Raw genomic sequence first — 25,538 nt, 5'->3', positions numbered from 1 at the left:
TGTGCTCTGGGAAATAATAATTGACATTTTCCACCATTTTCTTACATACCAAATAACTAAACAATAAATCGAGAAAAGAATCGACAGATTCACCGATAATGAAAAATAAACGTTAGTTGTAGCCTTAATCTTAACTCTATGCTGCAACTTGTGTGATGTAGTAACTCCTCTAACATGTTCACACTAATACTCGGATCAGATCTTGTTCCACAGTGTTTTATTTTTTGTTTTATTATTTTATGCTTAGGGTTCAGTCCAGGGTACATTCACTGTTGGAGAGTATAAAGCTCAATATGAAATTCAAAAGCAACGCCACACATCTTCTACACTAACTCATCTCTAATTTGTCATGTTAAAACAAACAAAAACACAACTCACTGCCACTGAACCAGGTTTTGAGGATTGTCCACGTGTCTCCTCAACTGTAAAAATAAGGAGTCACAATGTTAAATTACAGTAAAAAATATATAATGTCAAGAGGAATATGACTTGATGATGTCTGCCTCTCCGCATAGTGAAGGGTAATCTCCACAGACAGCCATTCAAATCATACAAACGTTCCAGTGTTTATATATTGTGAACCTATTAATGGTATCTATAATGCTTGATCAAGGTCACCACTGCTTTCTGATTCATAACAGGCATCTTTCTGTTGACTGACAGGCAGAGGAAACTTGTCTATAGAGAAACCAGAAAGCTCGTAGTGAAACTACTCATTATAGATCCTGTAGACAGCATGAAGTCTGTGTGATTTAAACAGCTGCCTGCGGAAATTTCACTTAATAAAGCAAACTACAGGAAAAAAACCCAGACATGGTGAGGCCTGTCACAGGTGTGTCTGTAACAGCATAAAGTTGAAAATGTCAAGGTTCAAGTTAATGTTCATGAACATGTATATCCATGTCAGTTGCCCTCTGGTAAATATATCGCTGCATTCATATTTCACTCATGTAGATTTGCCTTTGTGCAACAGGAAGTGAGTGACACATAGGCCGTGTTTACACCTGGTATTAATCACTAGTGGACAGCTGTGAATACAGGTGTAAACGCACCCAAGACGCATTGAGGACTGATTGAGATCCGATCACTAAGACCACCTCCGGAGGTGGTCTGGACCACATGTGGCCACGTTCTTTTAGCAGTGTAAACGCAATGCATCCTGGGCCACACTGAAGGACCGACCTACTCAACTGACGTCCTCTATTTTCTAGACACAAGACCCTCCGTCCAAAGCTGTTCAACCTGCCTGATAACAGGATAAACTATTTTTTCATGTGAATTAAAAACGTAATCCACCTCCCGTTTTTCCAGTTTTTCTCGTTCCCCTGACAGGTTTCACTCTTCATATCAACAGTTAGAATAGAAATTAAACCATTAACTATTCGCTTGACTGTCTAAAAAAATATTTCAGAGTCTAAACGTAGCTGGATAGTTTCCTCTGTCCTGTCAAGTTGATAACGACAGTTTTTAGTTTTGCTGGTCGACATAATGAACTCAGGACAGTTTGAACCTGGACTGTGTGTGTAACAGCTGATCTACTGGATGTGTAGAAGAACACAGAACATTAATTAACATTAGATCCTGTCAGCAGAGATTTAAATAATCAATGAAGTTATGCTTCATGTGTATTTTATGCTTAAACAGTGTCTCTGAATGGAGATCGCTGCATCTCTCTCTCTCCCGACGCGGAATATTTATTTATATCCTGAATATTGATCCTGTTATCAAACGAGTTGAACTCCGTTTTGGATGAATGACGAACAAATTTGGTCTTTGAAAACGGAAATAATGTCCGTGTTTATTTGCACATAGAGCGGGGAAGTGAAATCTGCATGTTAATACCAGGTGTAAAAAGGACCATAGTTCATCAAATATACACACATTCTCAAATACGTCATCTCCAGCGCCACGTAGTACAAACACAGGGATAAAAAACTGAATCATTCACACAGTGTCTGATAATCCTGATGATCAGAGCCTGTCAACAGTGACTGTAATAGCGACACCACGGCTGATGCTCCTTCCGACGCGCCAAAATTGAAAAAGGGCTCGTTTATCGCTGCTTGAAACTTTAATTTAGTGTTAATAAGCAACGTGTTGTTATAAATATTAAATACTCACTTTCTCCTTCTCTTCAACCACAGCCGGACTGTTCACCTCTTTCTTTCCTCTTTCATGGGATGTTACAGTTTGGCTGCAGTTGTAAAGTCCCTCCTCTCGTCTTCTCTTAACCGCCTTCACTTGACCTGGATGGAAAACGTGACGAGGTCCGGGACAGATGTGGACAGATGTGTGCGGGAGAATTCAAATAGACTTGGAGAATCCGACGCTGGACGACGTCTTTATACGAACAGCGTTCGTTTGTATGTATTAATGACTGTTTTGTCTGTTCTTGAATGTTCTATCTATAAACCGGATTTCCCTGTTTATGTGTGAACTGTTACGTCAATAAAGATGTTGGAAGGGGAGAAAAACGTGGTGAAACTACAATATTCTGGAGATGGACTACAAAAAGCGGATCTTTCATGCAGGCTATATGAACTTGAACACCACGATGAAAAATATGACCTCATTACCAAGGTCGGGATTTAATTTTAATAAAAGGAATATGAGCTACCAGTCACAAAACTGAAAGGAAATGATCATAGTGAGAATGTTACTGTATGAAAATAAATGTTAAATGTATGCAAGACAGACAGAACATGATACTACTGTACATAACATCATTCTTAAGTTTAGAAAACATTAAAAACATCACCTGACTAAAAATTATATTCCTTTTCTAGAACGACAGACTTCTGTTATGTTTAATACGCTGATTATAATTATGATTATAACACATTACATTTTAATCTTCCTGAAACAGTACTTAAATGTCTTTTACAACAGATTAAATATCAAATAAAGAAAAATCTGAAAATAAAGACAATAACCGTCTAGTATTTACACACACACACACACTTTATTGCAAAGGATTATCCACCATTGAAACTCTTGTCACATAAAACAACCGTCGAGTTTGATCCTCAGTAGCATTAATGACAAACAGCATGTAAACACTTTCTTCAGGAAACAGCAGGAAGCCTGATGGAAGAGACACGTCGACACCTTCAGCAGGTACAAAAGTGTTTCTTCCTTTGAAAATAAACAGATTTTAAAGCAGTGATGGAGAATAAAACAGACTCAGTTCATACGGCGGAGGTGTAACTTCAAATATTAGAGATATGTTGATTCTTGCTTTCGCTGCATCAGCTGAAGGTTTATTTATTTCTAATTTTTCCTCATTGATTTAAATGTCATTCAGTAAATGTGTGCATGCAGGAAGTGGTCCAACGTTTGGTCGCTTTCATGAATAACCCGTTCAAAAGGAATGATGCAACAACAACAACAAACATCACGACAAACAACAAACACATCGACGGCTTAACTTTAAAATAAATAAATTCAGGTGACGCCCGACCTCCTCCCCTCACTGCCAGTGTGACGCAGATCTTTATGTTGTAACGTCCTCCAGCAGCTGATGTCCGGGGCGGGGGGGTGGGGGGTCAGAGGTCAGAGGTCAGGCTCTGTCGTCGCTGTAGCCGTCTATGTGACCATGTACTCCTGACGTTTGTTGAGCCTGACCTGGCAGAGCGAGACGGCGCCCACCGCCACGTAGATGGCGGCGGCGATGAAGCAGTTGATGCCGACCTGGTTGTACAGAGCGTAGATGTTCTGAGGAGGATTTTTACTGCAGGAGAGAAGAAGAACGACGACGGCGTCACATGAGATCATTTTAATAAAACACCTGTATTCTAACTTTTATTGTAGAGTTTAAAAAAATCTACAAATATGTCAGCTGATATTTCATTTTTTAAATAAACACATAAACCAACATTTTTAATAAAGAAATGTGACCAACATACAGTCTGTACTGAGATGCCTGAAAAATAAACTAAATGTTTCAGTCAATAAATTTTATTTTTGTACACAAAAATCATAAAATCTACGGAAGAGACATGGCGAAAAAAATAGCAAATTTATGCTCTTGGTGTACTAATTCATATATATGTATGTTAATAATGTATTGTTAGTTCACGGTTGTGGACGCTTCCTGGTTGCCATGGTTACAATCTGGCTCAGTAGCTGACGTCATGGGGGTTTAGCATGGATGTATAAAGAGAACTGGATACAGCGTCGGAAGCGGAGCCCCGTTCATTCCTATGAAAGTTGCTCAGTGGCGCATGAAGCAAAAAAAACAACAACAACAAAAAAAAAAACAACTTCCCGGTATGAAAGTACCCGGATCTTCCGCATTGTGCGGCCCATAGAGCATGCGCACTAGCGACTGGCCGAGTCGGCTACTTCCGGTTTAGCCCTCCGGCTAACTTGAATGGGGATAAAACGAGACGAGTCAAGACGAGTCATTTCGCGGAGGTTGTGACGCTCAGGAAAAAAGTTATCCGCTAATTTACAGACGTCTCTTTCACAATGCAAGTCTCTGGGAAAAAGTTGTAATTACACGGTTCGGCCGCTTTGTCAAATTGGCTTCAAAGCCTGGCGCTCTTCCTGTATCCAGTTCTCTTTATACATCCATGGGGTTTATGGGTAATGTCTTCTTCTTCGTGGCTTTGTTCAAACTTCCTGCTGACTGAATGTGTTCGGTTCCAGATTTATCAAGAGGAGCTGTTTGTTTACTTCTCGAAGGCTCCTATCATAAAGAATAAGGCTTTAACAGTAAGAATTTAAAAAATAAACTTACACTGGAAGTGTAATTTGTATCAATAACTACTAATATTATTATTAATATTATACTATCCTACTGTACAATAATATAACACTGTGTTTCTGTGTCATACTACGCTGCTGTACTCTGTTGTATTCTAATTTATCATATATTTGTGTTATATGAACATATATAATCCCTGTAATATATCAATATATATATTTATATGATTTATATTATATTTCTGTTTCATAACATCTTTGGTTTGTCACTCCGGTGGTATTAAAAAAAGCAAAATAATCCTCTCATATCGTGATCATTTTTATCTTGAGTTATGAACTCTGATTAAAACTTCAGGATGAATCACTTTATTCTCTTAAAAATAAATTAATAGAAATGATCAAGACAAGATGTGATTCCACTGGAATGACGCCATTTTACTGAATCTGTTTTAGAGAATGTTTTTTTAAAAAGATAATAATCTTTATTTATAAAGCACTTTTCAAAATCCACGTTACAAAGTGCTGCAAAATAAAACAAACAAATCATAAAATCAGGTATAAAAAAAACAGATAAATCCAATTTAGTGGACGATAAAATAAGAAAAATGAAAACAGAAATAAAATAGAAACTCAAATAAATCAGTAGAGGCCTTCCAGTAAAAATGTCTTAAGAAGAGACTTAAAGAGATCCATGACTCAGCCAAACTAATCTCCTCGGGCAGGATAACTGAAGAAAACACTGCGGTTATTCTGAGGCGCCAAACCGACAGCTGTGATAGGCCGATACTAACAACAGTGATCTAAACTACTTCCTGTTCGTGAACGTTTATTTTTCACGTTGACTCACTCGTTACGGATGTCCTCCTCGGTGAACGGCACGTCTTCGATCAGCACGGCCGACTTCGCGCTGAAGAAGATTCCCAACATCGCCTGCAAGAAAACAACAGCAGTGAGGGTCAACATGAGACTCGGGGACACAGCAAGGGGTCATGGGTCTGCATCTTACTGTCCCGGAATAAACAAACTGTTGTTTTTAGAGAGATTCTGTTGATTTTTACAATGTGTTTATGATGAACTGTGAAATTACACATATGGAGTTTAGTCCAGTGGTTCCCAACCTAGGGGTCGGGACCCTCCAAAGGGTCAGCAGATAAATCTGAGGGGTGGTGAGATGATTAATGGGAGAGGAAAGAAGAAAAAACAAAGTTCTGATACACAAATCTGTTTTCAGTTTTTGGACTTTTTCTCTAATCTTTGATTTTTGCTGAAATATTGGATCATTTGAACATTTATTGAAATGAAAGCATGTGAGAAGTTTAGAGGGAAAAATCACTATTTGGTGGAGCTGTTAACAACTCATAGACATGTGAAATGTGACCCCGACTACACACTGCTTTTTGTAAGACGTCAAAAGCCAAAAAGGTTGGAAACCACTGGTTTCATCTTTAACAATGTGTTGTATTTTAAAAGCTTGTTATATTATCCATTGTGTCAAATCTTCATCTGAAAAGTAACTAAAGCTGTCAAATAAATGTAGTGGAGTAGAAAGTACAATATTTCCCTCTGAAATGTAGAAAGTAGCATCACATGGAAATACTCAAGTAAAGTACAAGTACCTCTAACTGTACAGTACTTGAGTAAACGTACGTAGTTACTTTCCACTGCTGTTACAGTGGGTGTGACGTCTGATAGTGAGTGAAACACGTTTCTCCTTCATCATATATATTTTATATTTTATGGTTTGACTTTATTTCCACCTCCAACATTTGTAGGTTTTTTTTTTTCTGACTGGAAACACTGACTTCCTGCTCTGAAACATCACATGAGAGCAAAAATAAAGAGTCACATGATTCATTTAAATCGGGATTTTCTGCCACTGAAGTTCCTGAATTATGACACTTTGATAAAAACATATTTACTCAACATGAAGGGAAAATGTTTTCAATCAGTCAACAGACTGAACACACTTAACAATAATAATAATGATGATAATAACAACAATAATCATTATTTAAATGGTGGTGAGCAGTAGCTTCATCACCTCAGCAGGTATCAGACTGTAGTCGTTTTAAAACATGTTGTCTGTTACAGTTTTTGCACTAAACTACACGAATAAAATGCGTTTAATCGTTTTCAAAGAGCCTTTAACAGTCCTCAACAGATGGAAACATTAATTTGGAAAACCAAACTTTAGCCACCTCCATAACGTTAATTACACAGGCACAGATGTTTAGTACAGGCTTATTTTAAAAATATAACTAGTATATTATGGTTTAGATAGAGCTCAGTATTACTTAATTACATGCATTTTGGCCTAATTGGGCTCCGTCTATATAGTGAAAAATTTATATCTGTTGAAGATGGTTACGTATTTTGTTTCATCATATTGAAGTTAACTTGAACTTCAACAATATCATTAAATGATGAAACTACACCGGAAAGATTTATTTTCTATAAAAATGACACGACGAACCGATGTCCTCTGTCAATGCTGAATCATTCCAGGAAATAGTCGGCTCCCTCACCGGGGATCCATATTTCTTACCAGCATGATGACGCCCCAGATGCTGATCACGATCCCGCACGCGGCCATCTTCGGCCCGCAGAACAGGAGCGACGGCATGTCTGTGTTCGGACTGATCGATCAATCAGAAACTGATATTTTACTTTAGATTCACGAAACTGAGAAATGTTCCATCGACAGCTCGAGCCTCTCGGTCAGCTGATCTGTAGACTGACTCGGCTGCACTCGGCTCCTCTCGGCAACTATCGTCACCCACAGCAAAGCGACCAATCAAAATGTCCAACGCAACACGCCCCGCCTTTTCCTCTGAAACTGACCAATAGCGTTCAACTTTTAAACTCGCGCAACATTCCCTTTATCCCGTCTACCTTTGTTGTTCGATATTTATAATATTTTCTCCTGAATATGTGATATATAAATGATTTCAAATTAATTCACAGCGTCTAATCGGATGCGCACCTTCCAAAGCTTGTTGTGCTGTTCTAGAAATCTCGCCAGCTTATCTGATGGAAGCCCGCTAACGACAGCGAGCTAGGAGCTAACTGTAGCTAGCAGCTAGCTGTGTAACATTAGTTTCGTGTTTTTGTTTTGATTGAAGAAAAAATTCAAAGAAAACAGCTTCAGATAATTTACCGACATGACGTCAGCTTCTGCTAAGGTAAGTCCTACCTGGTTATATTACAATGTGCATCAAACCGAACATTAACAGTTTGAGAGCTGTGAACAAGACTCCACTCAGAAATCTGCTAATTTTACACTATTGTCGATGGTGCAAATGTAGATTTAATGAAAAGCGTTTTAACTTTTTTATGTTAAATTAACAGAATCTAGTTGTAGATTCGGCATAGAGCCAATACACCTAACATGTCATCTTTAAATAGAAAATAGCTTTTGCACAAGCCAGTTGTGATGTGAACCATCAGTGACAGTGATGGAAAGTAACTAAGTACTGTAATTAAGTACAGTTTAGAAGTACTTGTACTTTACTTGAGTATTTCCATGTGATGCTACTTTCTACATCTCAGAGGGAAATATTGTACTTTCTACTCCACTACATTTATTTGACAGCTTTAGTTACTTTTCACATGAAGATTTGACACAATGGATAATATAACAAGCTTTTAAAATACAACACATTGTTAAAGATGAAACCAGTGTTTTCCAACCTTTTTGTCTTTTGACGTCTTACAAAAAGCAGTGTGTAGTCGGGGTCACATTTCACATGTCTATGAGTTGTTAACAGCTCCACCAAATAGTGATTTTTTTTCCCTCTAAACTTTTTTTTTTTTTTTCTTACATGCACACAGTTTGTTTAACTACCACCAGATGTTTCAATTAAACCAAAATCAACACATAATCCTCTTCTCTGCAGGTTGGGGAGATCTTCTCAGCAGCAGGAGCTGCCTTCACCAAGTTGGGAGAGCTGACCATGCAGCTGCACCCGGTGTCTGACTCCAGTCCTGCAGGGTGAGACACACACAAACACAAACACAAACACACACACACACAAGCTTTTCTCCAACTTGTACGGCTGCATCAGTCCACATTTGAAGGATCTTTTAACATCCAGTATGAACAGGAGGACTGATCTCACTGTTCATACGGACACTGATTTTGTTAATCGTACGTGTAAGTTGACTCCGTCTGTCTTCGTCCTCAGAGCCAAATGGACGGAGACGGAGATCGAGATGCTGCGTTTGGCGGTGCGACGATTTGGTGACGACCTCAACAACATCAGCACTGTGATCAAAGAGCGCACTGTGTGAGTCCGCCTGTGTTTGAACAGGATATCAAACCTCTGGTCAGATTTATAATGTCGACATGTTCTTTAACTCTGAATCTGCACCGTCATAGAAAGATTAACGCTATTTTAAACTTTAAACACACGTCTGGATGATAAACTGCTGACCTGGAGTTGTTTTCTTCTTCTGCAGCGCTCAGATTAAGAGCACGGTGAAGAGGAAGTTGTACGAGGACAGCAGGGTCCCCATTTCCTCTGAATCCCCGAAGAAAACCGTCAAGAAAGCCGCCGTCGCCATGACGCCGACGCCAGCCCCCGCCGCCCCCGCCATGATCGCCGTGCCGAGCTCGCAGGTCGTCGTGGCGACGGGGATGCAGAGCAGCCCCTCTCTGGCCCCGCCCATCAAGAAGCAGAAGACGGCAGGTGAGAAACGACAGGAAGTGAGTCGCGTCAGACAGATTGAGACGTGACGGTGATGATGATGATGATGATGATGATGATGATGATGACGCGTCGTCTCTTCCTCCTCCGCAGACGTGACGCTCAGCGCTCTGAACGACTCGGACGTGAACAGCGACCTGGTCGACATCGAAGGACTCGGCGACGGCTCGTCCAACAAGAAGCTCAACTTTGACCAAGGTCGGTGTTTTTTTTCCTTCATCGTGTCGCATCCTCAGCGTCTGATTGGCTCAAACTAGTGATGATGTCATAAATCCTGCAGGTGTTAAACTCAGAGAACTAATTTGATGCTTTTAATTTGCAGCCTCGCTAGAAAATGATGACGTGTTTACGGCTGCAACTAACGATTCTTTTTCATTATTGACTATTTTCTTAATTAATTGATTAATTGATTTTCTGCTTTTTGCTTTTAAAATGATCTAAATGATTATCTGATTATTATCGAAACAGTTTTTAATCGATCAGTTAATCGATGGGTTTATTGTCTCCTCAGAGAGCCTCAACCTGGACTCCAGCCTCATCATGAACTCCAGTGACCTCCCCCTCCTGTCCCGCTGACCTTTGACCTTCCAGCTGACTCCCAGCAGAGAAACATCCTCACGCTGAGTCGCCTCCTCCGTCACCGACACGTATTCTTTTATTCTTTTATCGTCTGACGTTCATCTCTCGTCTGTTTTAGTTCATAAACTTCACACGATTTATTTTATTTAATGTTTTTTTTTTTAGAAATATTGACTGATGAGCTTCAGCTGTTTTTCTTTCCTTTTACTGACAACAGAATTATGTTTCATCGTTTCTGAAAACTTTTAGAAAATCAAAAGTCTGAAAAAAAAAGTGCAGAAAAGAAACGAAATCTGTCAGTTTTCTTTTAACGTCCTTCGCTCTCTGAAGAATAATGTGTGAAACCATCATCATCATCATCATCATCACCTGCTTGCATGTCGTCGGCATGGAAACGAGTTGATAAATCATTGATGTTCTTATTTTGTTCCTTTAAACCAATAATTCAATCTGCAGCTTCTGAAAAAAGAGACAAAACTTCCTGCTGTCACTCAAAGAATCTTCAACATAACTTTATTTAAACACCAGAACTCTGAACAAACTCAAATAATCAGATTTACAAGACGAGAAAAAACTCTTCAAACCATCCAGAGGAAAAGATTTCTAACTTGTTTCTCAGGTTTTTAATTAAAAGCTTAATTTCACATGAAAATATAAAATACTGATAATAAACATGAGTGTCGGACACGAAGCTGCAGCTAATGATTCATTTCTTGGTTCATCAGTTTGTCTTTAAAACGTCTGATCAACAGTTTAACATGTTTACTGTTTAAAATTCTCACATTTAACAAGCAGCAAATATTTCTGCTGTAAAAAAAAGTGACTAAAATGATCAATAATCAAAATATTATTTATATATATTATTAATTTTCTCGCTGCAGCTGCAGTAAAATAACACGTCACTTCCTGCCAGCGACAGAAAAAACTTGAGAAACATGTTAATAATCATCTTTATGTTGCAGCAGATTCATATTTGAGAACAGCAGGAATCAAATGTTTTGCTCTTTGATTAATTAAAATAATTAATGAAAGATAAACAAAGCAGATATATATAAACATAAAGGAACTAAACTGATGTTGACGCTGAACGAACTAATAACTCATTTGTTGGAATAATTGATCAATATATTTCCCTCTCAGCTCAAACAGGCTGTTTAACAAACCTCATGTGCAAACTCCAACCAACATGGTGTCGGTCCGTCTCTCAATACTGTCCTCCTCCTCTGCTGCTCCAAGCTCATTGGTTCCTACTGAAGAGCCTTAAAAAAAAAAAAAACAACTCACAAATAAACAGTTTAAAAAAAAAAAGTCTCAAACAGGAAGTAATAGTGCGTTTGTTGGGGACTATTTTCAGCGGCGGATGAATCCACGTTTTGTTTCTTTCTAACGGACGCAGAGGAAGAAGATGTTTATCACGCTGTTGGTTCGACTCTGCACATGAAGAACATCAGCTGGTGATCAATGATGGAATCTTTAACCAATCAGTGGCTGTGATGATGTCAAAACAAACCTTTTAATTATGTTCAGTAAAACAAAAAGAGGAAGTAAACTGTATTTTTGTCTTTTCTTGTTTTTTGTTGGATGATTGATTGAATTAAAGGAGTTTGTCTCATTCAGTTGATTTCTGTTTAATATTTATAAACCAGGCAATTAATAGTTAATAAGAATAATCATTAGTAACATCTGAATGGTATCACATCTGTGGCTGCAACTGACGATGATTTTCATCAATAATTAATAATTTTATATTTATATAGTTTGTTTTGTTCAGTTGAAAAGCCAAAAAACCAGCCGATCTTTACATCTGACAGACTGGAGAAGCAAGTTTTTACTTTGCAGCTTTTTAAATGGTTTAAATGATCAAAATTATTTGCAATTAATTTTCTGTCAGTCAATCGATCGACTCATCGTTTGGTCAGTAAAAACAGTGAACCAGAGGAAACAAGGAAGGTTCATTCAGTACGGTCATTAATATGTTGAATAACGACCAGAAATGTGTTTTAGCAGAATATTATGATGTCACAGTGAAGTTGACCTTTTGACCTTTCGGATATAAAACGTCATCATTTCATCCTATCGAGACGTTTTTTTTGTGAAACTTTGTCATAATTAGTGAATGAATTCAAAAAAACGTGTCTTGTGAGGTCACGGTGACCTTTTGACCTTTTGACCACCAAAATCTAAATCAGCTGATCCTCGAGTCCCTGAGAATGAAATAAGCTACTAAAATAAGAGCAGAGACGTTTAGAGACACAGATATGATACAGATTTTCTTTTATTGATAGTTTTCATATACAATATAATATATATTTATAGTGTGTACATGAATTGTTTCCACTAAAAACTAAAAAGTCATTCTGCGTCATTTTTACAGCCATCAGGAGGGAATGAACACTTGAATATAGATTTTTTTTTTTTTTTTATTTTCAGTTGCATAAAAATACATCATCTCATTTGTCTTTATGTAGAGAATTTGTCCAAAAGAAACAAAAAAAAAAAAAAGAAAAAAAAAACTATTTACAGTTTGAAAATACTTGTGTGAATGTTTCCATAGATGTGCTTTTAGTTCCCTTTTATCATCTGAATAATAAACTCTAGCAGCCCTTTTTTTTAAAGTCGTATCGCTCCGATCGATCCACGTCGTTTTTTTTCAGCACTTCTGACCCGAACGAGACGCTGCTGGTGTCAGTTTGGTTTTTGTTTTGTTTTTTCTTTTTACACAAAGTCCGGTTCATAAACGACATCATGTATGTTAATAACAGAGTTTTAGTGTTAGTTTAAAGTGCTGTCAGTTTTCATCTATAACACGTCTTTAATCGATCAAACTAACGAGTTTAACAGATTCAACACTAATAAAATGTACTTATTTAAAAAAAACAACATATTGCTAAGAAAATGTACGTTTTTTGGGGGGTTTTTTTTATGCCATATTCACAGGAAATGATCCTGCAACATTTCATCCAAATTGCTCGTTTTATACAGACTTCCTGTGGCTGCTCAGGAAGTTCACACAGTTGTTTTAAAGCACTTGAAGTTTAATTATAAGGTTTAATTCTACGAAGTTGGATAAAAACAGCACCTGGGCATGTGTTCGAAACTACAGACAGAGTGGACATTATAAATCATATATATATATATATATATGTATATATATATATATATATATATATATATATATAATGTTTTGCTTTCATAAAATAAAATTGTTTTCTAAATTGGCATGTAATAAATTTGTGATCATAAAAAAATAGTTTATTTAACTGCTACTATTACTTCAAAGCAGTGAAATCACTTTTCTGATCAAGAAAAAAATGAAACAAAATCATAAATGTTCTTACAAATACGACTTGAGTTCAAATAATTTTGTCCTCTCTGGGCTTCCGTACATGACTAAAAAATGCTGCAGAGGGGGGCTACGGGTCTCAGGAAGGGTCAGTTTTGGTGTTTTTAAAATTGTTTGGTGCTGAGAAACGACTGATCTTTCAGAGCGAAACATCACTTTAATACTGAAAACTGTCGACTGGTTTCTCGCTACAAACGTCTTGTCTCGACGACGACAACAAACAGAAAAACACAAAACAGGGTCAGAAACACGTCGCACACTCACCTCAACATCAACCAACAACCTTCTCGAGGACTGATTTAAATATCACTGGCATCAGGTCGACAGAAAGCTTTTAACTTGTATTTTAAATCCAAGTATGAAGAACAAGAAAATAAAAATAAAGCAGCTTCGCCACAAATCCCCCGAAAAACACACGTCAGCAGGACCGAAACCATTAAAAACAAGATCAATAAAAACAACTGAATTCCAGAGTGACTGGAGGTTTTCTGTAATTTTGTTATGACCATAATTAAGATTTTTAAATTAGTTTCAATAGTGAGATGGAAAGACTGTTGTTAGTTTAATCCTGCAACTATTATTATTATCATTATTTTCATCATCTATTAGCTGATTTGTCTGCCGAATATTTGATTAGTTGTTTAGTTTATATAAGGTTAGAAAATACTGAAAACAAAAAAAAATTGTGGTATTTGCTTTCAAATCAATCCAGTGATTCTGATGCACCGTTACCATGGTAACATCCTATGGTTTGAATAAAGTATGCTAAATGTTAGCATTTACCATGTTAAGATGCTAACATCTGAATCGAAGGATTAAAAAAAGGAAAATTACAAAATTATTTTTAAGTGATAATAGCTGGAGAGGAGCAGAATATCCAATCACACCGGAAATGTATTTTAAGTATTCAAAATAATAATAATAATAATAATAATAATAATAATAATAATGATCTGAGTCCTGAGACACTTCTGGGAACTTGTGGCGGTGATGAGCTGATGGGAAGCTTTGAACAACATTTAAAGGACCAGTTTGTAGGATTTAGTGGCCAAGAGAAACATGACAGGTCCTCTCTAGAACCACGGTTTGGTTTGTCCGTTCTGGGCTACCGTACAAACATGGAGGTGCAACATGGCGGCCTCTGTGGGAGAGGACCAGCTCCCTCTGTAGATATCAGGGCTGATTTTAAGGTAACGAAAACACAATTATTCTTATTTTCAGGTGATTAAACACTAATTAAAACATACTTATGAATATTATTTTCTATTTCTGCCGAGTCTGTTCCACTAGACGCCACTAAATTCTACAAACTGGTCCTTTAAAAGAACCCAAGACGGTGAAATCAGGTGAAGACAAAACCACACAGGTGAATACTGTTCTTCTTCTATTACAGATATCGTAAGATTGTTCTTACAAAACTGTTGCATGTTTGCTGAAATATTTTTGGCTTACAAACATTCTTAGAAACAGAAATTCGTACGAGCACCGGAGTGCAAACTACAGACGTCAAACTAGAGACTTACTACAGAGTCCACATCACATTTTGATCCAGATACATAAAAACAGTTTCTCTCTTCAGACTTAAAACGTGATGGCGAGTGTGCAAACTTTAAAAAAATAATACAGACAATACAAATGGTCTTAAAGCTACAGTTTGTGTCTGAACAGCTAAATGAATTTGGCAGCGTTTCGTTACCTCTCAGAGAAATCCGTCCTGCTTCTCGCCACTTCAGACTCTATATTATTGGTGATTAAGTAAACATATTGAAACATTTTTAAACCTCGTCAAAATAACAGGGTTGAGTCTTGTTGCTGCTTATAGAAATTTAAACCAAAAAACCAGAAACATGACAGTTTGGGACGACGTTACCGTACGAAAACCATGGATGTGTAAAGAGAACTGTATACAGGCGCCAGGCTTTGAAGCCAATTTGACATAGCGGCCAAACCGTGTAATTAAAACTTACATTGTGAAAGAGACGTCTGTAAATCAGCGGATACATTTTTCTGAGCGTCACAACCTCCGCGAAATGACTCGTCTCACTATCAGAATTAAATCCATTCGGTCCGATCACATTTCAAAAGCCTCAAAGAGCCGCATGATTGAATCGTTTTATCCCCATTCAAGTTAGTCGGGGGGCTAAACCGGAAGTAACCAACTCGGCTAGCGAAAGTCACAAGTGCGCATGCTCTATGGGCCACACAATGCGGAAGATCCGGGTACTTTCATACCGGGAAGTTCTTTTTTTTTTTTTTTTTTGCTTCATGCGCTTGTCGCTGCCCGATTTGTATCACGCATGCGCATCACTGCTCGATCTACACCACGCATGCGCGTAAACTTTGACAGCTACGTACGGCAACTCCGTTTGGACAAACAACATTAGAGTTGAGTTTAACAGTTTCTGTCACTGCTCGGTACCTGACGTTACAACAGTACTACTACATCCACAAAAATGAAAACTTTCGAGTATTATCAACTTTTGAGAGATTACACCTCTAACGGTTTTTTCACCCCAGTCTTTCCAGGATGGAGCGAAGTGAAATGCGCCGCGTCGCTTCCAACCTTATAATTAAAAGGTAACTTAAGCTCATTCGGCCAATATGCGCAGTAGGTTAAGTTAACATTTTCCCGGGCAAATTAGTATATGGTGACTGGACGTTGTTCCGGTTTCGAGTTGGGTGTCCCGAGTCCCGACATATATCTGTAAAAACCTAAAATGTCCCGGTTTCCAACATTCAGTACCAAATTGTCCTGGCTTTCACCACAATTAAAATAATAATTATATTATTATACTTGTTTCCATCGCTTACATAGACGTGTATCATGATCTGTCCGACTCATTAACGTTATCTCACCTAATATAAGTTAACCCAACATGAAAACATAAACACGCATCACGCGTCTGAGTTCAACACTGATTAGTCTGTAGGCGTGTCAGTCATTTAATTTGTGGTTGTCAAGGCTGTTGCTACGACGCTTGCAGCTCTTTATGAATGAAACTGTCAGTATGCTAACGGTTAGCCGTCATGCTAAAGAGAGAGTCGGTCTCAGATCACACCTGACATCCGTCTGTTCTGTATTGAATTACAACTCTTTGTCTGTATTTCCAGGATAACAACGAACAAAAAAAGCTATTAAGACAACTCAAATAATCAGGAAATTACTTTGTAATAAACCCTCAGACGCTGCATCCAGTTCTCTTTATACATCCGTGACGAAAACACGTATTTGAGTTTTGTGCTGATACGAAACAGATCAAAAAAACCCAAACTTATTCACAAATGTTGAACAATTAACATCATTATATGACGTTGATATGTTACGATATTTATGATATTTTAAGTATTCAAAGTCACACTGAACAGATTAAGTCGCATCTAATGATCAAATTTAATTAACTACTTAAGACCAAATCTCACATGGAATAAAAGCTGTTTAACACAAACCTAAAGAAAAACATTTAAGGAAATATTTCATTATTGTCTAAGACCAAGCCAGCAAGTTACAAACCTAAAACTACAACTCTGATGTGACGTCATGATTCCTCTCCATCTCAAGACGCTTTGCATTGTGTTTTTTTTTGGATGTTTTAAAGCTGTATTTTTACTGAAGCGTTTCATCCCAACAGGACAGACTCTCAGAGACAGTAACAAGTTAAAGAAATAAAGCATGAAAAAGCAGCAAAAAAAAAGCAGCAAAACTTAACAGCATTTTTTTCTTTACATGAAGATACCGATCATGTAACAGAAAGAAAGATTAAAATGGTCTAAAACTAGTATTGTGCAAAGTCGTGACAACAGAAAATATGATGTCAAATCTGTCAGTGAAACATTTTTTTATGAACTCACTGGTTCACATCAGTTCATTCTTTGTTTTTTTTGGGGGGGAATAAAGACACTTCCATTAAAAACAGCTTATAGACTTTATGTACAAACACATCTCACAGGTGACAGGTCAGCTGATCACAAACGTTACGTCAGTGTGGGAAGTTTAAATCTCTCAAATCTGATGTTTTTTTTTTTTTATTAAAAAAAAAAAAAAAAAATCCCGACCCGTCGCTCCTCCAAAAATATGACGACATGTTTTAGGCACGATGATGAGTGAAAAGTACAAAACTGTACAATACTGTGCAAGTGCAAAAAAGCTGGAAGCAGAACTGCAGCTAAATCCTGAAACTCTCACACAGATAATATCACCGCCTCTGACCTCTGACCTCTGACCCGTCTGGTGAAACTACACGTTTCTTGGTGAAGTCACTGTTGTGAATTGTTGCTTATTAATGTTAATATTTTTTTGGGGGGTGATTAACTAACTGAGCCCCAAAGAGACACCAGATAAGTTTCTGTAAGTGCTGAATAAACCGTAGTGAGCTGAAACATGTCCCCTCAGGGCCTCCGTAGATTTAGAAATATAAACATTATGAAATAATGAACAGGACCAACCAGGGCTGGTTGATATTTTCTGATAAAATGGCAAATATGTGCAAAGTTGCATCAAATAAATGATGATATTGGAAAAAACAATGAAATGTTTTTCACTGTTGTGCATCAAATTTGAATTACAAATCATTTATTTGGGCAACAGACATGATTGAGTTATTGCCCAGCCCGAGGACTACCGTTAACAACAACTGGTGGATTCTTAAATTAAGGAGTTTTCCATTAAGTGCAAAAAAAAAAAGTAGGAAAGAATCCAGAGCTGTTAAATAAATCAGCTGTTTTGACTCAAAATAACAGAAAAACTCCTTTTTTAAAAAGTAGAACAGATGTCAGAAACTCAGGAGTAGTTGTGTTTTATGGGGATTTCTACCAACCAATCAGATTACCTTCCTGAACTATTCTGCAAGAATCAAAATGTTTGTGAAGGACAATGTGTTTGATTTCAAGTAGAACAGACTGAAGTCAGTGAACTGGTGAACTGAAAAAAAGCAAATGTATAAATGCACCTTTTTTAAAAAGAGAGGGGAAGAGCGCGGTCGCTTCCTGCAGATTCAATATGTACAATCAAACCCTGCAGGCTGAAGAAAACTGAGCACATATCAGCTGCTCCGACTGTCAATATTCACATATAGATACACTATAAACAAACAGACGAGGTGCCCGCAGACCACCGAGATCTTCACACGTCTGCTGACTGGGAGCCAGCATCTCATCCCGGGACAAAGTCCTCCTACAGTGAAACCGTCGGCCAAAGGTTGAACAAACGGTATAAACGAATAATCGAAGTCTGTCAAGTTTCTTCTGAAAAAAAAACCCAGAAGGCTTCGTTCATCGAGACGCAGCCGTGACAGACGACTAGAAAAAACACAAGTTTTCGTTAAAACACAAAAATCTCAGACTTCGTTGACTGAAACTTGGTTCAGTGGCTGAATTTCATGTTCCGAAAAAAAAAAAAATCTCAACAATTACAAGTTTTGGCCTTTTAAAAAAAGCTGAAAGCTGTACCCGCTTCGTTTGGTTTCTGGGTTTCAGAGGGTTGGTTTTTTTTACAGTATTTTGTTGGATGTTCAAATTTCTGCATATTCAGTAATTAGTTTAGTTAACCAAAGACAAAAAAACTCATCATCAGCAGATTTTTCTAAATACATATCATAAGAAAATTGGTTTTGTGGAAATGATATGATGCACGTGGAGCGCGTGACCCTGCTTCACTGATCTGATTAAGTGCTGGAAGATAATCCATCAGTCATGAAACTCATGACTCTACAACCGCGTCTAAACACATCAGATGATTCCTACATCTTCCTGATAGAAAGATCAATAAGTTTACATACTTGACGTCCGACAAGTACAACAGGAGAAGAAGAAGAGGAAGAAGAAGAAGCAGAGTTCAGGCTGAAGTTTCTCCGTTTGGTGTCGATCGGATCGCTGACGGTGGAACCCGAACGTTCCTGAAGAGCTTCCTGCTTCGGCGTCTTGATTACAACTCAAGACCTTTTTTTTATGAGAACGTCTCCTGAACCTCAGAGTGATTGATCAGAAAAAAAAAAAAAAAACCCGGAACCTCGTGAACGGCCTCCACCGATTGGTCCGACCGGATCCATCCACCAGGAAGCGGCAAAAAACGAGCGGCGTCCCCGTTTCGTTTCGGGCTCCGACTCCTTTGACGTCCACAGAACTGATTTTTCCCGACGACGCGTTTCGTCTCGTTCCAGGTCTCCTCTGAGTTTTTTTTCAGGCTGGTTCACGCTTCTCGTCCACGCTACGTGAACGGCGTCGCTCGGGGATCGAATCAGCCGACTTAACTTGCTTGACGTTCAGTTACGCACGACACGTTGAGATTTTGAAGGTGTGCTTCCTGTGGTTACCCATAACACCCTTCTCTTCTTGTACATCCTTTGCGGACGCCGCGGCCTTTATTCCCGACGACACAAACCAGTGTGTCCTCGGTTTTTGTAAAAAAGTTTGCCGATGCTGCTGATGAATCATCTGTAGGCTGTTTTAATTTGGTGGACACGTCTTCTGGGGGCGAAGCGAGTTAAGTGTCCTTCTGTCCTGCTTTTTAGAGGACCAACGTGGTCCAACATGGACGTAACTGGAGAGTGACGGAGCTGTTATCCAATAGATGTGGTTAAACGTCCGGGCAGATCAGAAGCATGTGAGAAGGTTTTCTTTCTTCAGCTTCTAGTTGGTAAAAAAAAAACAATATCCAGGGATCCAAAAGAGACACTTTCCATGAAAAGAACCCACTCAGAGAACAGGAAACCAGACTGAACTCCTCCACTGAGCAGAAATTCACATTTGAACTCAGATTTGGCTTCCTGTGGTTCCTCTGGAGCTGCTGGTGGTCGGTTTGCACCCACAGTGACAGGGTCGGGACTCTGGGTGAGGAGGAGGAGGGGGTGAGGTGGGGGGGCAAGGGAGGGGGGTGTGGGGGTGGGTTTAGTGTCCAGGGTGCTGGTGGGAGGTAAAGGGGGTGAAGGAGGGGGGAGGAGAGAGAGACAGAGGGCTGGACTGAGGACTGACGCCTCCCGCAGGAGGAGAGTCTGCCGCCGACTGAGAGACGCTGATGGGAGGAAACAGAAGCTTTAATCATTAAATATTCTATATTATATATATATATACAGGACATGTTTATTGATCCTCACCTCACTGTGTAGCTGCTGCGGTGGGCAGGATCTGTTACCCCGGCAACAAAAAGCTTCTTGGGTGGACCGTCGGACTCCACCCCTCCTGGAAGACGAAGAGGTTCAGAAAAACCAAGAACAACTACCATCAGACAGATACCAATATAACACATATATAGACAGACAGCGGAGGAGAGTCACGTCACTGTGAGCGCAATAAAAGAGTCATTTATCCATGTAATCCGAGCACGAGATGGAGAGACGACAAAGCGCCGGACTCCAGCAGGTATAGTTAAATAAAAACAGTTCCAGGTGGTCTAACCAAGTTTGTTAGTTAGTGGATTAGTCAAGCTTTCAACCAAGTAGGATCCATTTGATAGATTTAGTATTTTATTCCATTTCAGCAAAACGTTTTAGTGAATGAACAGAAAATAAAACGGTACTTGAGCTGAAAGTGAGCTGTCAATCAAACGTGATCTGGACACGCCCACACAGTCCTGAGAAATGCTTTGAGCAGCCAAATCAGCTGTTTGAGCTCAGTTTTCTAATAGTTATGAATGTTTACTTTCATTCAGATTTTTATTCTTAATGAGACACTCAACTTTCATATCATATATGCATTTTTATGATTTCAAGCCACATTTCCAGAGGCTTTGATAATAATAATAGTAAAATTTTGATGTCATTTACCTTTCCTCTTGAGTGGCGTTAACGCCGGCCATCTGACGGTGGCGCTAACTGCTGGTCTGTTGGACAATGAACAGATATTAAGACATAAATACAAGGTGAGTGTGTGTGTTTTATGATTTGTGTGTGTGTGTGTGTGTGTGTGTGTGTGTGTGTGTGTGTGTGTGTGTGTGTGTACCTGAACCTCCTGGTGGGACTCGGGGAGGAGTTGGGTGTGATGCCGCTGTCCTGCGACTGGAACCACTGAAGAAGAAAAGCAGACAAACAGTCAGTCTGAACCATGTTGGAGTCCAGATCATCGTCTCACACATCCAGACAACTGTTTGGACTACACTACCCATGAGCCTTTGCATTCTAGAAATTAAAAAAAAAACCAACAAAATCCATCAAAACAGGAAGTCAGGTGGTGACGCAGCTGGCGTGAAGATGCTCACCACAGATGCGTGATCGTGCCACTGACTGACTGGAGGAACTGGGATCAGACTGGAAGCACTGGGAGAGAAGAAGAAGAAAGGAAGGTGAATCACACTGGTAGGTTTAAACTGGTTTAAACAGCTGTGACGACGGGTGTCTCGTACCTTAGTCTCTGCAGACTCCCTCTGAGTGTCATCTCCATGTTCTCCTCCTGTAACAAACACAAATGATGTTTTTAAAGTCGAGAATTTAATAAATTAAACTGCAAAGTTCTTCAAACTGGCAGGATGTAAAAAATATAACATTAAAATGGACACAATGGTAAGAATCTCAATTCAAATGTCAGATATTAAATAAACACTTTATGTCTTAAATTCAGTGTTCCAGTAGAAACATTCTCACCGTTCTGCTTTTTGAAACACTTTGTAGTTTATTCAAGAGTATTTAAATCCTTTTAAAAATATAATTTCAACATTTTAAAACAACTTCCAGGACAGACATCGACCTCTCAACAATGTTTCACACACAAAACCTGACAGTAAACTTTTTGATTTTTTAAAAATGATCTGTTTCTAGATTTTCTGGTTTCATTTCCAGCCAGTTTAGACATTAGACTGGAATGATTTCATCCCACAGCTGAAGAGAACAGAGATGAAAGAGAAATCTGAACCGGGGTCCGTCCTCACCTGCCTCTTGTGGTCGAGTCTGTCTCCGGTCAGAGAGAAAGGAGAGAGAGGGACGAGCTGAAGGACGGAGAGAAGAAACGATGGATGAGAGTCAACGGGACAGAAGTGGTCATGAAAAAACCATCTGTCAGCTGCTGCTAACATGTAAACAGCTGCTTATTACAACATCTTCTCTAAAAAAATTACACCTTTATTCCTCTCAATTTATATATATCAATCTATTGAAATACGGTGGGTTTATCAGCTGAGACTGAACCAGACAGGAAATCTTTTATAAATCACTGAAACAAACACACCGACCTGTGAAGGACAGCTGGGGTTGATGGACACGCTGCTGCGTCTGTATCGAGCCGAGACCACGGGACTGAAGACCGTCATCCCATCGCTGACAGAGACAGACGGTAACCATACGGTACTGTTATTATTATAAATATCATGATACAGCAAACATACAGAAAGAGAGACTTTGTAGGATTAATAATACATCTTCACATCTGTCTGCAGGGATGTAACTACTGAAAAATTCATTGTTTGATTCAAAATATCATTTACACGCATTATATATTATCTCATGTATGCAGCAGCACAATGACGTATACATACCCTATTTCTATAAGCTCTAAATATCACCACTACTGTTTGTGAAAGGAAAGACTAAAGTTTAGGTTTTATGTTACTATGTGCTGCTTGGTGTATTTTCTCTACCGTCATTGTTTAGCAACTTCTTCATTCTTCAATTTAACTAAGTTTGTTCTTCTAATACTCGACAGGTTGATCATCTTCACCGTATTGTGGTGTACAGATATGAAATGTTCAAATCAAGGAACACGTTATCAAGAGCTCCTTATCTTTCCAAAATTTAAAAAAAAAGGTATTTGTTGTCACATTTAATTCATGATCTAATTATTTCTTGACGTCTTTTTTTCTGTGTTGTTGCTGGATTGTTGTTTACTGATTGGTTAGTTTTTTCTGTTTATTTTATGTGTTTCTCATTGTCATTTATTTTTCATTGTATTGCCCTTAATTGTGTTAGCTTAGGTTTTTGTTTGTTTGTTTTTCTCTTTAAGTTGAGGGGAGGTCCGCTGTATCAGCCTGCAGCCTCTTGACCTCTCCTGTCACATCTTTTATTTCTATTATCTGGATTTTATGCAGTTATATGTGTGTGAAAATAAAATAAATACATTAAAATAAACTGTAGTACCACCGACCTGACACTGGTGATCATGGGGGCGCTGTTAGACCTGCGGAGAGCCCCGCCTCCTGCCCCGCCAGCTGCGCCTGCGCACTGGTCCACTTCCATCCGTTCCATCCCGAGGTCCGCAGGCCCGGCGGTGGCAGCGCCAACTGCCGGCCTCCGACCTTTCGACGGCGGCGTCGGGTTCTACTCAAACCCGGTGGAAGCCCGACCCGCAGGCCTCACTAGCAGCAAACCCAGAGCCGCCGAGACAGCGGGCTGAACAGCGAAGCTGCCTCCTCTTTACCGCATTTCTCTCCGAAAAAACACTTTATCCGAGTATGTGTGCGGGTCCGAGCGTCATTTAAAACCCGCAGCTGCGTCTCACTTACTGCTGTCTGAAAACGCAAATTTTATGGTTGCGTAAAAGCCAGAGAAAATACGACTCCTGCGTAAAAACACTCGACACAAAGTTTTGTAAGGGCAAACAGTTACAACTCACCCGACTGTCCTGGATTTAGGGTGAAACTTTTAATTCGAGTCCGCACAGGTGACGTGACTTTTGGGATTAGCTGTTGAGCTAACTTGGTTTGCAGTAAAACCTCCGTCAGAGATCAGAAAACCGCTGAGCAGCTGCCCGAAACGGTTAGACCCGGGCCGGCCTCTCCGTCCGCAGGGAGAGCCGGTCACACTGCCCCTAAAAACACCGAGCAGACCTCCAAAAGAGACAAAGAATCACTGAAAATTAACAGTTTGAAAGATTTTTACAACATAGTCCTTCACCAAATAAGAGGTAGTTCACCAACTGTGGAAACAGCGCCGCTGTCCGGCAGCAGCGGGAACTGCAGCAGCGACTCTGCTGCAGGGACTCTGTTTCTGTTTCTGTGGGTGTTAACAGATTCAGCTGAGCTGTTAAAGAGCCTGTATAGAATTTTTTTTATTAACCGATTGTGATAAGTTGTCCTTTTATTAAACCCCATTTTATCTTTTATGATTTGGAAGTTGTTTACTTTTTAATTATTTTTGTCCTTGTTTTACTGTAAAATACAGTTTTCAAAAGTTGGTAAATTTGCATGTTACAGCAGTGCAGGAAATAGATAAGAACTAAAAGTAAATGCAAACAAAGTAAGAAGTCTAGCACAAACATATGTGTACATATGGTGTAATAATATAATGTCATATATTTCTCTGGTACAGCTGAGTAATATCCTCATAGATGCCAATTAAGAAAGAAATTATGTTGAATGGACGTGAAGTAATGTGCTTAATTTTATCCCTGATTTAAAATGAATACTTTTATATATTTATGTGTGCAAGTGAATAAAAGTATTTTGGCATAAGTTTATATAACTATTCCCTGGGTATGTAAATTAGAGCTGCAACTAGCTATAACTTTTATTATTGATTAATTTGTTTGTTTTTTTTCAGTTAAATTGTTCATTATAAAATGTCAGGAAATGTGATGGTGAGAAAAGAGCAAAATAAAGTCCATGATGACATCTTTAAATTTCTTATTTTGTTTGCCAAAGATATTCATTATTATGAAGATATAAAACAAAAAAATACCAACATTTTTTTGGTATTTGTTGCTTGAAAAATGTGATAAATCAAATTGTACCATGTTCGAGCTCCATAAACACACTATGAAACATTACAAAGACATTAAAGGAACTAAAATACTATTAAAGTACAGTAACATCAACATCAATAAGTATCATGTAATACATGATGGTAACGCAGCGATACTTGAGCAGGAAAAGTACAAGTTCACTTTAACTTCAACAGACACTCCCAAGAGAAATATTCTAAGAATATCAGAGAAAACAGGAAGATATATTATGAAGTCAGGACCACACTGTCAGATAGTACAGGAATGCTGTAGTGTTTCCTTTGTTGTTGTGACAATAAACTGTCTGCTGTTCTCCCAGAATCCCCCAAATCCTCCATCTGCTTCCAGTCGTCATCTCCAAAAAATGGTGAAACAGGACACCAGGAGGCTCGGCCTTTAACCCCTTCACTGCCTCCAGACAAACAGAGAGCAGACGGGAGAGTCGGACCAGTCAGACGCAAAACAAACTCTCAGATAAGAATTTAAAAAACATATTTTACTTTCTGAAAAGACTCTGTTCAAGTTTTTTTTTCCCTTCAAACTGAACAGATTTGTTTTTACAGGAA

At 38.7% G+C, this 25,538-nt stretch overlaps 3 protein-coding genes and 1 long non-coding RNA gene across 7 annotated transcripts; 2 read left to right on the top strand and 2 right to left on the bottom strand.

The window, feature by feature from the left end:
- Positions 1-2,937: 2,937 nt before the first annotated feature.
- On the bottom strand, positions 2,938-7,461 carry rnasekb (ribonuclease, RNase K b). The gene is made up of 3 exons (XM_044369546.1): positions 7,253-7,461; positions 5,555-5,637; positions 2,938-3,730 (listed from the first exon to the last, which is right to left on the bottom strand). The coding sequence occupies exons 1-3, from the start codon at positions 7,328-7,330 to the stop codon at positions 3,586-3,588; spliced, it is 306 nt and encodes a 101-aa protein (XP_044225481.1). The 5' UTR covers positions 7,331-7,461; the 3' UTR covers positions 2,938-3,585.
- A 104-nt stretch (positions 7,462-7,565) lies between these two features.
- On the top strand, positions 7,566-11,608 carry c13h17orf49 (chromosome 13 C17orf49 homolog). The gene is made up of 6 exons (XM_044369545.1): positions 7,566-7,889; positions 8,604-8,698; positions 8,892-8,993; positions 9,166-9,395; positions 9,507-9,611; positions 9,925-11,608. The coding sequence occupies exons 1-6, from the start codon at positions 7,869-7,871 to the stop codon at positions 9,987-9,989; spliced, it is 618 nt and encodes a 205-aa protein (XP_044225480.1). The 5' UTR covers positions 7,566-7,868; the 3' UTR covers positions 9,990-11,608.
- Positions 11,609-13,177: 1,569 nt separating this feature from the next.
- LOC122994813 lies at positions 13,178-25,522 on the top strand. 3 transcript variants are annotated; one of them, XR_006406664.1, is made up of 7 exons: positions 13,178-14,525; positions 14,626-14,701; positions 21,298-21,620; positions 22,080-22,333; positions 22,434-22,590; positions 22,960-23,060; positions 25,292-25,522. It is a non-coding gene; the product is annotated as an uncharacterized LOC122994813 (long non-coding RNA). The 3 variants fall into 3 exon arrangements; XR_006406663.1 differs by having other exon boundaries at positions 14,613-14,701; XR_006406662.1 differs by lacking the exon at positions 13,178-14,525 and having other exon boundaries at positions 14,587-14,701.
- Positions 17,366-24,789, bottom strand: LOC122994810 (P2R1A-PPP2R2A-interacting phosphatase regulator 1). 2 transcript variants are annotated; one of them, XM_044369544.1, is made up of 10 exons: positions 23,866-24,789; positions 23,398-23,761; positions 22,490-22,574; positions 22,190-22,246; positions 21,668-21,714; positions 21,524-21,581; positions 21,268-21,332; positions 21,093-21,148; positions 20,424-20,508; positions 17,366-20,341 (listed from the first exon to the last, which is right to left on the bottom strand). In XM_044369544.1, exons 2-10 carry the CDS (start codon positions 23,496-23,498, stop codon positions 20,218-20,220), a joined length of 678 nt encoding a protein of 225 aa, XP_044225479.1. In that variant the 5' UTR covers positions 23,499-23,761; positions 23,866-24,789; the 3' UTR covers positions 17,366-20,217. The 2 variants fall into 2 exon arrangements, with proteins under 2 accessions (XP_044225479.1, XP_044225478.1); XM_044369543.1 differs by having other exon boundaries at positions 23,398-24,789.
- Positions 25,523-25,538: the final 16 nt, after the last annotated feature.

Source organism: Thunnus albacares, chromosome 13, assembly GCF_914725855.1.
Source record: "Thunnus albacares chromosome 13, fThuAlb1.1, whole genome shotgun sequence".
NCBI lineage: Eukaryota > Metazoa > Chordata > Actinopteri > Scombriformes > Scombridae > Thunnus > Thunnus albacares.
This window is presented reverse-complemented; position numbering and strand designations above follow the sequence as displayed.

What these genes read in the sequence shown, in the direction of transcription:
- rnasekb (XM_044369546.1), bottom strand. Translation starts at nt 7,330, where the DNA reads ATGCCGTCGCTCCTGTTCTGCGGGCCGAAGATGGCCGCGTGCGGGATC. An exon ending in TCTGGGGCGTCATCATGCTG is followed by an intron (nt 5,638 to 7,252) that starts GTAAGAAATATG and finishes GTTTTCTTGCAG; the next exon opens with GCGATGTTGGGAATCTTCTT. An exon ending in GAGGAGGACATCCGTAACGA is followed by an intron (nt 3,731 to 5,554) that starts GTGAGTCAACGT and finishes TCTCTCCTGCAG; the next exon opens with TAAAAATCCTCCTCAGAACA.
- c13h17orf49 (XM_044369545.1), top strand. Translation starts at nt 7,869, where the DNA reads ATGACGTCAGCTTCTGCTAAG. An exon ending in GTGATCAAAGAGCGCACTGT is followed by an intron (nt 8,994 to 9,165) that starts GTGAGTCCGCCT and finishes CTTCTTCTGCAG; the next exon opens with CGCTCAGATTAAGAGCACGG. An exon ending in GAAGCTCAACTTTGACCAAG is followed by an intron (nt 9,612 to 9,924) that starts GTCGGTGTTTTT and finishes TTGTCTCCTCAG; the next exon opens with AGAGCCTCAACCTGGACTCC.
- LOC122994810 (XM_044369543.1), bottom strand. Translation starts at nt 23,498, where the DNA reads ATGGAACGGATGGAAGTGGACCAGTGCGCAGGCGCAGCTGGCGGGGCA. An exon ending in GGGAGTCTGCAGAGACTAAG is followed by an intron (nt 21,582 to 21,667) that starts GTACGAGACACC and finishes CTTCTCTCCCAG; the next exon opens with TGCTTCCAGTCTGATCCCAG. An exon ending in AGTCCCACCAGGAGGTTCAG is followed by an intron (nt 21,149 to 21,267) that starts GTACACACACAC and finishes ATTGTCCAACAG; the next exon opens with ACCAGCAGTTAGCGCCACCG.